The sequence below is a fragment of the Nerophis lumbriciformis genome, linkage group LG07, assembly GCF_033978685.3.
Source record: "Nerophis lumbriciformis linkage group LG07, RoL_Nlum_v2.1, whole genome shotgun sequence".
Taxonomy (NCBI): domain Eukaryota; kingdom Metazoa; phylum Chordata; class Actinopteri; order Syngnathiformes; family Syngnathidae; genus Nerophis; species Nerophis lumbriciformis.
In genome coordinates this window covers 47,835,001-47,850,000 of record NC_084554.2, presented here as the reverse complement: position 1 = coordinate 47,850,000, position 15,000 = coordinate 47,835,001, and the positions used below count along the sequence as shown (strand labels likewise).

General features: G+C 41.0%; 2 protein-coding genes across 2 annotated transcripts in view; both read right to left on the bottom strand.

Moving 5' to 3' along the window:
- The window catches only part of LOC133609410 (uncharacterized), a 68,242-nt gene extending 63,887 nt beyond the window's left edge, over positions 1 to 4,355 (bottom strand). Inside the window, exons 1-6 of the mRNA XM_061964979.2 lie at positions 4,257 to 4,355; positions 4,083 to 4,193; positions 3,915 to 4,019; positions 3,747 to 3,857; positions 320 to 430; positions 136 to 246 (exon numbers count right to left, since the gene is read on the bottom strand). Coding sequence (XP_061820963.1) covers positions 136 to 246; positions 320 to 430; positions 3,747 to 3,857; positions 3,915 to 4,019; positions 4,083 to 4,163 — 519 coding nt within the window. The 5' untranslated portion in view covers positions 4,164 to 4,193; positions 4,257 to 4,355. The remainder of the gene's footprint in view (positions 1 to 135; positions 247 to 319; positions 431 to 3,746; positions 3,858 to 3,914; positions 4,020 to 4,082; positions 4,194 to 4,256) is intronic.
- LOC133609931 (uncharacterized) overlaps positions 4,212 to 15,000 on the bottom strand; it is a 22,950-nt gene continuing 12,161 nt past the window's right edge. The window contains exons 9-11 of the mRNA XM_061966002.1: positions 11,448 to 11,561; positions 11,268 to 11,378; positions 4,212 to 4,361 (exon numbers count right to left, since the gene is read on the bottom strand). Of these exons, the coding sequence (XP_061821986.1) occupies positions 4,212 to 4,361; positions 11,268 to 11,378; positions 11,448 to 11,561 (375 nt within the window). The remainder of the gene's footprint in view (positions 4,362 to 11,267; positions 11,379 to 11,447; positions 11,562 to 15,000) is intronic.

The window sequence follows — 15,000 nt, the reverse complement described above, 5'->3', positions numbered from 1 at the left end:
TATGACATGGGGCCAAAGAAAGTTGCGAGTGCAAGCACTCTTCTAAAGAAAATGAGCATATCATTCTCAAAATAAAACATTAATAGAATTTTTCGTTTTTGTATGATTTAGCTTGTCTGTCCAGACTTGTCTCACCTCGCTCTGCAGCTCAGAAACGCTCTTGGCAAAGCGCGTCTCTGCCGTATCCGCCAGTCGGGAGTAGAGGCTCTGAGCGAGCTGCTTCCTGCCGCTCTCTTTGTATTTCCTCTGCGGGAAGAGAACCATATCAGGACTCTTCAAAGGCCACAGAGAGTCAACATCTTGTCGTGTGCATCATCACCTCGCTCAGGATGTCCTTCATCTCTTTGGCCAGGGTGATTTCAGATGTGTCACTCAGGGTGGAGAACAGGCTGTGGGACATCTCCTTCTTACTGCTCTCGGTGTACTTTTTCTGATCCGGAGATGCGAGTAAGTCAATATATTGTAAGACTCAAGTTTTTAATCCCCAGTCCAAGTCAAGTCACAGACTTGATATTTTTGAGTCCTTCCAAGTCATTGACACTGTCAAGTCATTGCTAGAGTTAAAATAATATGCCGCTTATCTGAACCATGGTCTGTTTACTGTATTTATCAATTATAGCCAATGCATTTAAATATGATATTCTTAATTACAATTAATCCAGTGTCATATAGCTCGAAGTGGCAATTCTTACAATAAACACATAACTTTAGCAATTATTTATGTAAATAACAATTATTCACAAGAGGAAATTCTCACGTCCCCACCGACAAGCCCATTTAAGATATAAATACAGTTTTATCCGTAAGAATGGTTATTGTGTTAGTTTATTTTGAAGATGCATACAGTTATAATATGATACATCACATATATTTCAGGTTTCTCACCACAGCAGGTCCGAAAAGGAGTAGGAAAAAGCATTACCTATTTAATCTTTGCCCTTTTCTTTTCATAGCAATTTCTAACACATTTGTTTGTACTCAATCAGTAACACAACAGTGAATAATAAATGAGTAAGTAAATACACTTTAAATACATACATAAATAATAAATAAAGCTTTCATAAACAGTTAAGTGTGTTTTGATTTACATAATAATATGATAAAGTTATCTCTTTTTTCAATAAGGTTCAAAATGTTTATCGGGTTTTTATTCCTTGTACTTTATAAACACTAAGTTTGAACAGTTTATTAAACTATATGAAATTTTAAAAAAAAAATTCAGAAACATTTAAAAAAAAAAAAAGAAAACACACCTTTTGACATTTGCCGATAACGTAAACCGCATGAAAGTCGGTTGAAAAATGAGCAGGCAGGCATTGAATTTGACCGTTGCCCTGACTAAGATGGCCGCCCCATGGACATGCTATGGCAGCCTGCACTGGAGTTTCTGGGGAGGTCCGATTTGCCATTGTCCTTTGCGTCGCAATTTGTACAACATAAAGTCTTGTTTTATGACATGTTAATTGTTAGTTAGTGTGTATTATTCCCTCCACTGTATAGTGTTGCGTTCTAATTTTGCTTAGACAGATTGTTTAGTCGTCAATTCGTCGCCCGTTTTCCTCTACGCATGTGCGACCAATGTCAAATGATGCTGCAAAGGACTTTCTGACTTGAGAAAGTGCACAATGTTGACATGAAGTACTTACTTATTAGTGTCGCATGCTATCTTTGACCCTGATATCCAATGTGTCACATTGGCAAGATAATCACAGTTGTATCGACTTTGTCTTCAAAGTATATATTTTGTGTATTACAGTCGAAAACCCAACCTCTCCAGTCTTATGTTTTAATGCTGAAGTTCAAGTCAGTAATGTCAAAGTCCAAGTCAAGTTGCAAATCTTTGATGATACAATAAAACATTGATTTATGAACCCCTCTATGTATACATATACATATATATATTTACATATTCATATATTTAAATACATTAATATACATATATACATACACACAGTATATATATATATATATATATATATATATATATATATATATATATATATATATATATATATATATATATATATATATATATATATATATATATAAATATATAAATAAATATATATACACTGCTAGTCATTTTTCAGCCCTTCAGCATGTATGCCCTTTTCTGTCGTTTTTTGTTTTTTGATAAGTTTTGTTTACTTAACTAACTCAATATGAGTCCCAAAAAGACAATGGCCGCATGAAGGAGGAAATTGCTGTGGAGTTGGAAAAAAAAAAAAAGACTATTTGCGAAGAGTAAATTAATGGCGCTCAATCGTTGAAGCGGGCTTCATACCACAGCAAGTTTTAATTGTAATGGGGCTGGGCTTCTCGGGAAAAAATATGCCAAAGCAGACTTATTTCACAGCGGAATATATGTCTCTTTCAGCACACACACATGGCCCCTTCCCCCGATCTTTTCCTTCTCTCTCCCTGCCTGTCTGCTCCTTCCTCGTCAGCTCCTCCTTTGCGATGTGGATTTTACTTTTTAAAACGTTTATTATTGTACCGATATGGTCGTTAAAGTTAAGGACTTCTGTGATTTCTGATCGTTTGTAAGGGCACCAAAAGGATTTCCGTGTGTGTGCATGTGTTGGCAGAGGAGCGCATTCAAGACAGTTCAGATTGTCGTCGTCATCGTTTTGGTCACCTCCTTGTCATGTTTATTTAATATGCAGTACTGTACAACACTTTATATTATGTTCAAACTGTACAAACCTTCACTAAAATATGGACGATATATTAACCGCACCCACTAAATTTTTGTGAAAAAGGTTTTACATATATTAGCCGCACCAGACTATAAGCCGCAGATATCCGATATACCGGTGCACAGAAAGATTCTGTAAATGTTTATTTATATACGTTAATTGTTTCCAAACAGTGCCTGTAACAAGGAAGTAAAACGGCTGTTTAAACAAAACAGAAGTCATCGTCATGCACCGACTAGCTGTGGAAGCTAGCTCTTCAATCAGCTAAACAGACATAAGTCCACGATGACGTTTTGGGGACTTTACCGAGGAATTTGTGAAACAAAACTAAAAAAATGCAGTTGTAAATTAATAATACTAAGACAGACATTCATAAATGTGTTGCCATATTAGCTAATGATAACGACGCTAGCATATCTACATTACGATAGCAAGTAGTAATATGCATAAAACACACTTACGGACATCACATATGGGACGGTTTAGTAAGTATGAATTATTTTAGTTATATTGCAAAACTTATAAACGCTGCTTAGAGTGATGACTGACAAATCCATACGAATAGAAACGCTACGGACTGCTCGAAGGCTTACGGGACTCTACTTCCGGTTCAAAGCACTAAATGGAATGAGACTGCAGCACCTGCAGTGAGCAAACTCGTCCAAAAGATGGCGCCACAGCACAAACAATAAAACACATTCTGATGAATGAACCTCTTCAACATAAAAATCAGTGTATTTGCGTGTTAGTTTTTTTTTTAAACCATTTTTATTTTGGCCTTCAGCGAAGAAAAATCCATAAATTAGAAGCCGCATAGTTCAAAGTTGAGGAAAAAAGTAGCGTCTTATAGTTTGGAATTTACGGCACATTGTTTCTTATAGAGAAATTTGCTTCACTCTACAAATCGATTTACAAACCCTGTTCAAGAACCAATGAAGTTCGTAAATCAAGGTTCCACTGTACTGTCAAGTCAAGTCCAAAGTCATCAAAGTCGAGTCTGACTGGAGTCCAGATCTTTGCTCTAATTAACACACACAGCTGATGCACCTGACTCAGCAGGAGCGCGGCGTCTTTAGCGTGCTGCGTGTCCAACGTGTCAGGCAGCGAGGAGTAGAGACTCTTGCTGATCTCCTTCTTCCCTCCTTCTTTGTACTTCACCTGCAAGAAAGCAACGGTAGCGCCACACTCAACACCTGAATGCTCCGGAGGCGGTACCTCGCTCTGCAGCTGGGATAGCTCCTTCGCCAGTTTGGTCTCGGCGGTCTCCGGGAGATGATGGTACAAAGTGCTCTTCTGCTCAACTCCTTCTTTGTACTTCACCTGTGGACCAGCGTGAAGGCGTCAGTCGCGCTCACCTCGTCACCGCACAGTCATGCGACGTACCTCGCTCCGCAGTGCCGATGCCTCCTTAGCGTGTTGCGTCTCCATGGTTTCGGGCAGCAGCGAGTACAAGTTGACGCTCATTTCCTTCTTACCGTCCTCTTTGTACTTCACCTGCGGAGAGATGAGGGATCAGACGTCGCTCGTGATGTCCTCGGGACGAAAAGCGGTCGTCACCTCGCTGGCGAGCTCGCGGGCGTCCTTGGCGTGCGCCGTCTCCAGGGTCTCCGGCAGAAGCGAGTACAATGCCTTGCTCTTGTGCCCCGCCTCCTTGTAGAGGCGCTGATGGTGGAAAGATGACAAAGTGAGTTTTGGCTGTGGGGCGTGTAGTATCTGCTAGCAGGGCCGGCCCATGGCATAGGCCGTATAGGCAAATGCTAAGGGCGCCGTCCATCAGGGGGCGCCATGCCAGTGCCACAAATGTTGGAGAAAAAAAAAAGAAAAAAAAAAGTTGTTACTATTATTTCTAAATACAAAAAATAATCTCACGTTACCGGTAATTAAAATGCAAAGTAAAGCCTATTTAATAGAAATATTATTTGTTACATCATTACGTCCCCCCTCCTCCCCCCGCACGGTGCGCCCCCTCCCTTCCCGTATCATGACTCTTTTTGGACGTCACCACATCAAAACATCAACACAAGATGTCAAAACGGCCAAAACTGTCAGGTGCCCAGGGAAGAAAAAAGAGAAAAGAAGAGGAGGAGAAACGAGAAAAAGACAGAGGTAGCAGGTAGGTAACGTTAGCCTACATGAAATTATTTGTCTGTTACAGAATGTGATAGTAACCTGGCTTTTTAGCATTAAGCTAATGTTACATGATTCGGCAATTGCTAATCAATAAATAGCTAGTTCTGTTTTAACGTCGGGTTAATATTGTGGAGGGGGCTAAATTGTTATGGAAAATAATAATGTAACGTTAGGTAATTACAGTACTCCCACCTTACATTCCTCAGGGACATTTGTATTAGATATTTTAAGCAGGTGTTTTTTGTTTACATTATTGCCTTCTGGTTAGCTAATGTTTGCCCTGCAGGTAATAGTCACTTTTCCACCCCTTTATATATTAGGTATAGTTGTAAGTAAAAAAAAAAGGTCAAAGACAAAGCTATTCGGGTTCTTGTGAGTATATACACTTCACTGCCGATGTGGGGGGGGGTGTATATGCCACCTAAAATCTTGCCTAGGGCGCCAGATTGGTTAGGGCCGGGCCTGTCTGCTAGACTATGAAATAACATGTTCCCCCAGATTGTGGCAAATTAAATTCCTTTGGAGCAAGCAGAGAGTCAGTTCTGCCACACAGTGGTCCATCATCAGGTAATAAAGTACGGACATTTTACGTGACATGCATCCAACCATCCATCCGTTTTCTACCGCTTGTGCCTCTTGGGGTCGCGGGTGTGGCTGGAGCCTATCGCAGCTGCATTCGGGCAAAAGGCAGGGTACACCCTGGACAAGTCGCCAGCTCATCGCAGGGCCAACACAGATAGACAGACAACATTCACACTCACATTCACACATCTGCTAGACCAAGGGTCGGCAACCCAAAGTGTTGAAAGAGCCATATTGGACCAAAAATACTAAAACAAATCTGTCTGGAGCCGCAAAAAATTAAAAGCCATATTACATACAGATAGTGTGTCATGGAATTAAGAGGACTTAAAGGAAACTAAATAACCTCAAATATAGCTACAAATGAGGCATAATCATGCAATATGTACATATAGCTAGCCTAAATAGCCTGTTAGCATCGATTAGCTTGCAGTCATGCAGTGACCAAATATGTCTGATTAGCACTCCACACAAGTCAATAACATCAACAAAACTCACCTTTCATGCACAACCTTAAAAGTTTGGTGGACAAAATGAGACAGAAAAAGAAGTGGCATAAAACACGTCCTAGAAAGTCGGAGAAAGTTATACATGTAAACAAACTACGGTGAGTTCAAGGACCACCAAAATTAGTAGGACAAAACGGCGCTCGCCAAATACTCGAATCAGTGAAGCATGTTTAATATAAACAGTGTGCTTTGTAACAATTAGGGAGGTTTGTGTCATGTTTGGCCTCCTACAGAAACCATATTAAAACAAAAATATATATTTTTTCCCCTCATCTTTTTCCATTTTTCATACATTTTTTTAAAAAGCTCCAGAGAGCCACTAGGGGTGCGCTAAAGAGCCGCGGCTTGCCGACCCCTGTGCTAGACTATAAAATAACATGTTTTTCCAGATTTTGGCAAATTACAGTCCTTTGGAGCAAGCAGAAAGCCAGTGGTCCATCATTGTGGGCAGGTAATAAAGTACGGACATTTTACGTGACATGCATCCGTTCATCCGTTTTTCTACCGCTTGTCCCTCTTGGGGTCACAGGGGTGGCTGGAGCCTATCCCAGTTGTATTCGGGCAAAAGGCAGAGTACACCCTGGACATGTCGCCAGTTCACGGCAGGGCCAACACAGATAGACAACATTCACACTCACATTCACACATTCGGGCCAATTTAGTGTTGTCAATCAACCTATTAGAGGTGGAAGGAACCCGGAGGGAACGCTCGCAGTCACGGGGAGAACATGCAAACTCCACACAGAGGGATTGAACCCAGGACTTTCTTATTGTGAGGCACCAGCACTAACATGCACATTTATGTTAACAGACATTCCACAAGAGAGGACCCTTGAATCTGGCAATGGTTTGCAAGGATTCGACCAGTTCTCCAGGAGTACCGGACGTACCGTATTCTCCATAACATAGGGCGCACCGGATTATAAGGCGCACTGCCGATGAGCGGGTCTAGACAGGTCTATTTTCATACAAATTATCTGGCGCATTAAAGGGGTCATATTATTATTTTATTTTTTTCTAAATGTAAAAGACTTCCTTGTGGTCTACATAACATGTAATGGTGGTTCTTAGGTCAAAATGTTGCTTAGATTATGTTTTACAGATCATCTTTTCAGATCAGCGTCTTTGTTGTAGCGGTGTAGCGTGCAAGGACGGGAGTGGAAGAAGTGTCAAAAGATGGAGCTAACTTGTTTTAATGACATTCAAACTTTACTTCAATCAATAACGGAGCAGCATCTCCTCATCCGTGGCTCACTAGTGCAACAACAACGCCGGAAATGTGTCCCGTGACAAACCGTCCGACCGGAACTCTCTAATAACTAAAGTTCTTTGGGTGAATAATGTAAACTCACTACACCGGTATGTTTTAGCACTTTCATGGTGAGTTTACTGACAGATATAAGTAAGAACTTTACACTACTTTATATTAGAAATGGCATTGGAGGAGGATGAATGTCCCATAACAAGAAGATAGAGAAAAAGAAGAAGCTTATCGACTACGGTGTCGCCATGTATTACAAAAGTTGGAGGTGCGTAAATTTTCAGGACTTATGCAGATCCCAAATACAGATCAGCAGGTACCAGAAGGTAAGAAAAGTTGTTTTTGCATAATATTGCGAAACAAAACGGCAGATAATATGTCTTATCTTATACACACACACCATAATAATACTCCTATGTTGAAGCACAGTACAATCCATCAAGCGGTGTGGCTTCATAGCTTACCAGAGTCCTACTAAAACATTTTGATAGATTTTTGAGCGCCGTGAGTAATGTTCTATATTGTCAATGGAACATATAACATTTTGGTACACGTATCTCTTATGTGTGACTGACATCATATTGCAGTCTACACGTATCTCATATGTGTGACTGCCATCTACTGGTCACACTTATCATTTCACCATGTACCAAATAAAATAGCTTCAAGGTCGGTAAGCACAACCAAAATTATTCCGTACATTAGGTACACCAGGTTATAAGGCGCACTGTCAAGTTTTGAGAAAATGAAATCATTTTAAAGGCCTACTGAAACCCACTACTACCGACCACGCAGTCTGATAGTTTATATATCAATGATGAAATCTTAACATTGCAACACATGCCAATACGGCCGGGTTAGCTTACTAAAGTGCAATTTTAAATTTCGCGCGGAATATCCTGCTGAAAACGTCTCGGTATGATGACGTCAGCGCCTGACGTCACGGATTGTGGAGGACATTTTGGGACAGCATGGTGGCCAGCTATTAAGTCGTCTGTTTTCATCGCAAAATTCCACAATATTCTGGACATCTGTGTTGGTGAATCTTTTGCAATTTGTTCAATGAACAATGGAGACAGCAAAGAAGAAAGCTGTAGGTGGGAAGCGATGTATTGCGGCCGACTGCAGCAACACAAACACAGCCGGTGTTTCATTGTTTACATTCCTGGAAGATGACAGTCAAGCTTTACCATTGGCCTGTGGAGAACTGGGACAACAGAGACTCTTACCAGGAGGACTTTGAGTTGGATGCGCAGACGCGGTACCGTGAGTACGCATGCAGCTGCGGCTTCCAAACATTTGATCGCTTGCCCGTACGTGCGTGCCGCTATGAGAATGTCACGTACGTAACTTTGGGGACTTTGGGGAAATATATGTGCTGTATGAACTTTGGGGAGGTGAACGGTACTGTGGGCTGTGGGATTGAGTGTGTTGTGCAGGTGTTTGAGTTGTATTGGCGGGTTATATGGACGGGAGGGGGGAGGTGTTTGTTATGCGGGATTAATTTGTGGCATATTAAATATAAGCCTGGTTGTGTTGTGGCTAATAGAGTATGTATATGTCTTGTGTTTATTTACTGTTTTAGTCATTCCCAACTGAATATCAGGTCCCACCCGCCTCTCACAGCATCTTCCCTATCTGAATCGCTCCCACTGCCCTCTAGTCCTTCACTCTCACTTTCCTCATCCACAAATCTTTCATCCTCGCTCAAATTAATGGGGAAATCGTCGCTTTCTCCGTCCGAATCGCTCTCGCTGCTGGTGGCCATGATTGTAAACAATGTGCGGATGTGAGGAGCTCCACAACCTGTGACGTCACGCTACTCGTCTGCTACTTCCGGTACAGGCAAGGCTTTTTTATCAGCGACCAAAAGTTGCAAACTTTATCGTCGATGTTCTCTACTAAATCCTTTCAGCAAAAATATGGCAATATCGCGAAATGATCAAGTATGACACATAGAATGGACCTGCTATCCTCGTTTAAATAAGAAAATCGCATTTCAGTAGGCCTTTAAGTGCACCTTATAGTCTGAAAAATACGGTACATGTTAAGTTGAAGTGAAGTGAAGTGAATTACATTTATATAGCGGTTTTTCTCAAGTGACTCAAAGCGCTTTACATTGTGAAAGCCAATATCTAAGTTACATTTAAACCAGTGTGGGTGGCACTGGGAGCAGGTGGGTAAAGTGTCTTGCCCAAGGACACAACGGCAGTGACTAGGATGGCGGAAGCGGGGATCGAACCTGCAACCCTCAAGTTGCTGGCACGGCCGCTCTACCAACCGAGCTATACCGCCCCAAGTTAAAGTCAAAAGTTAGTTATGGCCTAAGCCAGACACTTAGGGACCACTCACATACACAAACATAGTGGTGATGGAGTCAACTTCTGTACCAAGAACTGAACGATCAGTTTTGCTTATAAGAGCTGGTGTCTCGCTGCTCAATCACTTGAGCAATAATATTTTTGTTCAACGATCCTCACCGGCGTCACCCTTGACTCGACACATAACCACGCCACCATCTGCACGAGAGAAGGCGGCAAGACCAGCAGTTTCGTGATGACCTCACAGTGTTTCCCACACATTCATTTATTTGTGGCGGCCCGCCACGAAAGAATTACGTCCGCCACAAATGGATTTTTCGGCTTTTGACTCGCTCGACCGCTCATAAAAGCAATGGGACTCTGTCTGTGAATGGACCTTGTAGTTACAACTCCGGTGCAGTAGGTGGCGGTAGCCTACTATGCATTGTAACTCCGCCAATAGCACTTAATTCACCTGGTGGGCCAGAAGAAGAAGAAGAAGAAGAGGGACGGACGGACGGACGGGATCAAAATACGAGGGTAATATATGTTATAGGTAGATAGGTTATAGCTGCATCGCTCGCGGCTCGTCATATATTTAACGTTAATCCGCGATTTCAACGAGCGTTTCACTGACGGTGAGCAGCCTGACGCTGCTTCATTAACACCGCCGCTGTTTGACTCGGGTCCGGGGCAGACGCACGCAGTAATAGTCACCTGTTTTCATACCGACGAGCTAACGTGTCCAGGTTATAACCCTGTTGTCAATAAACACACGTGGAGACGGTGCTTCAGATACTACATTAATACTCAAGCTAAAATGTCCACTGTCCACTGCAGCATGTGAATGCAATGAAAAGAATAAAATCTGAGCCAACCAGCTGTTAAAATGTTGTCCAGGTTAATGTTTTGGCCATTAAAGGCCCTTCATTTCAAGATTTCAACTGTGATCGGGCTTTAAACAGGTGGCTGACCTGTTCAGATGGGTGTAACTGCTACTGGTCAAATAATGTGAAATAGCATTTAATTTTACATGTATGCAATGCCATTTAAATGTAATTATAGATAATAATAATAATAAATACTGTGTTGTGTTGTAAATAGTCAACGGGAAGGATTTTAGTAAGATATAAGCCATGAGCACTACACAGCCAGAAAAAAACCTAGGCAGGACAAGTAAAAATATTGGGGCAAGTAGAAAAATTAGGGCGGAGGGAACAGGTGAGACTCAGCAAACACTGAAAAATAAAGCAGGGTCAGATTAGAAATGCATTTTTCTCATGAAAAGGGTCCTAATTTATATTCTTATGTGCCTTATAGAGAGGACCACGACAAAACATAGAGCGACTAGCTCCAGTGCGACCTGTTCAGCAGCAGCAGGAGGAGGAGGAGGAGGAGGTTGACTGACTGTGGCAGGACACCTCTGCCTCTGTTTCACTTTATGTTGCTGGTAAATAATATGGTTGTAGTAGAAGGCTAAAGTTAAATTATTTAGTGTGCACTAATTAAAGGGGCAGAGCTTTAAGAGACATTTTAGCTTTTATATTTTATAAGATATATTTTTTGTAAGAACCACAATTAATAAATATATTTCAGTGAATAACTAATTGTGCAAATCTGTATTTAAATATGTACATAAAGGGTTGTAATTATATTCCAACTCCGCGTTCTTCTTGGTCATCGCCGCTGCCGCCCCCCCCCCCCCCCCCCAACCACACCACCCCCCCCCCCCCCCCAACCACACCACCACAAATAGATGCCTGCCCTGTGGGAAACACTGCCTCACCTCGCTCTGTAGCTCAGCGACATTTTTGGCAAACTGCGTCTCCATGGTCTGCGGAAGCTGAGAGTAGAAGGACTGGCCGAGCCTTCTTCTGCCGTCTTCTTGGTACTTGCTCTAGTGGACCACAAAGACCGCCCGTCACTTCATAGGGTGACACAGAACCCCGAGTCCCGTCCGTGGTACCTGACTCTGCAGCTCAGTCATCTCTCTGGCAAACTGGAGCTCCTTGGTGTCAGGAAGCTGAGAGTACAGAGACAAAGGAGCTCCTTTAACCAGCACCTTGGGGCGGTAATTCACCTGCCAGAGGAAAGGACATCACACACTGGCTGGACTTTGCTGGTTCTTACACGGGAAGATCAATCTAGACCAGGATTATTCAACACAATCCTGCCCAACAATGAAGTCTGACTAGGTAACGAAAAATAGGAGAATGCTCTCTCTGGTTAAACAGAAGATCTTTAACTACAATTTTTACAGTAGGTGTATAAAAACAGCAGAGCGCTCATGTCACATGAACTATCTTAGACTGGCATTTTTTTGTAGCAGTGCTTAAAAATAGCAAAGAGCTCTTGTTTATTGAAGATCTTTGATTTGTATTTTTGCCAAAGGTCATTAAAAACACAGAGACCTCCTTTAATTTTGCGGATCTTTGACTAGCGCTTTTTCTATCAGTGCTATGAAATAACACAGCTTTAGTCACATGGTGGATCTTAGATTGGCCTTTTTTGTATCAGTGCTAAAAGAAGCAATAGAACCACTGTCACATGGCGGATCTTGGACTGGCATTTTTTGCATCAGTGCTAAAAAAAGCAATAGGGCTACTGTCACATGGTGCATCTTTGCCTGGCATTTTTTGTATCAGTAATAAAAAAAAGCAATAGGGCTACTGTCACATGGTGCATCTTTGCCTGGCATTTTTTTGTATCAGTGCTAAAAAAAAGCAATAGTGCTACTCTCACATCGCGGATTTTTGACTGGTATTTTTTGTATCAGTGCTAAAAAAAAGCATTAGAGCTACTGTCACATGGCGTATCTTTGACTGCCATTTTTTGTATCAGTGCTACAAAAAGCAAAATAGCTACTGTCACATGGCGGATCTTTGACTGGCATTTTTTTATATCAGTGCTAAAAAAAGCAATAGTGTTACTCTCACATCGCGGATCTTTGACTGGCATTTTTTGTATCAGTGCTAAAAAAAAGCAATAGTGCTACGCTCACATCGCGGATCTTTGACTGGCATTTTTTGTATCAGTGCTAAAAAAAACAATAGAACTACTGTCACATGGCGTATCTTTGACTGGCATTTTTTGTATCAGTGCTAAAAAAAAGCAATAGAAGTACTGTTACATGGCGGCTCTTTGACTGGCATTTTTTGTGTCAGTGCTAAAAAAAAGCAATAGAGCTACTGTCACATGGCGTATCTTTGACTGCCATTTTTTGTATCAGTGCTACAAAAAGCAAAATAGCTACTGTCACATGGCGGATCTTTGACTGGCATTTTTTATATCAGTGCTAAAAAAAGCAATAGTGTTACTCTCACATCGCGGATCTTTGACTGGCATTTTTTGTATCAGTGCTAAAAAAAGCAATAGTGCTACGCTCACATCGCGGATCTTTGACTGGCATTTTTTGTATCAGTGCTAAAAAAAACAATAGAACTACTGTCACATGGCGTATCTTTGACTGGCATTTTTTGTATCAGTGCTAAAAAAAAAGCAATAGAAGTACTGTTACATGGCGGCTCTTTGACTGGCATTTTTTGTGTCAGTGCTAAAAAAAAAGCAATAGAGCTACTGTCACATGGCGGATCTTTGACTTGCATTTTTTGTATCATTGCTAAAAAAGCAATACAGCTACTGTCACATGGTGCATCTTTGCCTGGCATTTTTTTGTATCAGTGCTAAAAAAAAAGCAATAGTGCTACTCTCACATCGCGGATTTTTGACTGGTATTTTTTGTATCAGTGCTAAAAAAAAGCATTAGAGCTACTGTCACATGGCGTATCTTTGACTGCCATTTTTTGTATCAGTGCTACAAAAAGCAAAATAGCTACTGTCACATGGCGGATCTTTGACTGGCATTTTTTATATCAGTGCTAAAAAAAGCAATAGTGTTACTCTCACATCGCGGATCTTTGACTGGCATTTTTTGTATCAGTGCTAAAAAAAAGCAATAGTGCTACGCTCACATCGCGGATCTTTGACTGGCATTTTTTGTATCAGTGCTAAAAAAAACAATAGAACTACTGTCACATGGCGTATCTTTGACTGGCATTTTTTGTATCAGTGCTAAAAAAAAAGCAATAGAGGTACTGTTACATGGCGGCTCTTTGACTGGCATTTTTTGTGTCAGTGCTAAAAAAAAGCAATAGAGCTACTGTCACATGGCGGATCTTTGACTTGCATTTTTTGTATCATTGCTAAAAAAGCAATAGAGCTACTGTCACATGGTGGATCTTTGACTTGCATTTTTTGTATCAGTGCTACAAAAAAGCAATAGAGGTACTGTTACATGGCGGCTCTTTGACTGGCATTTTTTGTATTAGTGCTAAAAAAAAAAGCAATAGGGCTACTGTCACATAATGGATATTTGACTGGCATTTTTTGTATCAGTGCTAAAAAAAAGCAATAGTGCTACTCTCACATTGCAGATCTTTGACTGGCATTTTTTGTATCAGTGCTAAAAAAATGCAATAGAGCTACGATTGATGAGCGACTTTGGGTACTTAGAAAAGCGCTATATAAATCCCAGGTATTATTATTATTATTATTACTGTCACATGGCGTATCTTTGACTGGCATTTTTTGTATCAGTGCTACAAAAAGCAAAATAGCTACTGTCACATGGCGGATCTTTGACTGGCATTTTTTGTATCAGTGCTACAAAAAAGCAATAGAGGTACTGTTAGATGGCGGCTCTTTGACTGGCATTTTTTGAATTAGTGCTAAAAAAAAGCAATAGGGCTACTGTCACATCATGGATCTTTGACTGGCATTTTTTGTATCAGTGCTAAAAAAAACCAATAGTGCTACTCTCACATCACGGATCTTTGACTGGCATTTTTTGTATCAGTGCTGAAAAAAAAGCAATACAGCTACTGTCACATGGGTGGTCTTTGACTGGCATTTTTTGTATTAGTGCTAAAAAAAGCAATAGAGCTTTTGTCACATGGTGGATCTTGGACTTGCATTTTTTGTATCAGTGCTAGAAAAAGTAATACAGCTACTGTCAGATGGCGGATCTTTGACTGGCATTTTTTGAATCAGTGCTAAAAAAAGTTGTAGAGCTACTGTCACATGGCGGATCTTTGACTGGCATTTTTTGTATCAGTGCTAAAAAAGAGATAGAGCTACTGTCACATGGTGGATCTTTGACTGGCATTTTTTGTATCAGTGCTACAAAAAAAGCAATAGAGCTACTGTCACATGGCGGATCTTTGACTGGCATTTTTTGTGTCAGTGCTAAAAAAAGCAATAGAGCTACTGTCACATGGCGGATCTTTGACTGGCATTTTTTGAATCAGTGCTAAAAAAAAGTTGTAGAGCTACTGTCACATGGCGGATCTTTGACTGGCATTTTTTGTATCAGTGCTAAAAAAAGAGATAGAGATACTGTCACATGGTGGATCTTTGACTGGCATTTTTTGTATCAGTGCTTAAAAAAAAGCAATACAGCTACTGTCACATGGCTGGTCTTTGACTGGCATTTTTTGTATCAGTGCTAAAAAAAAGCAATA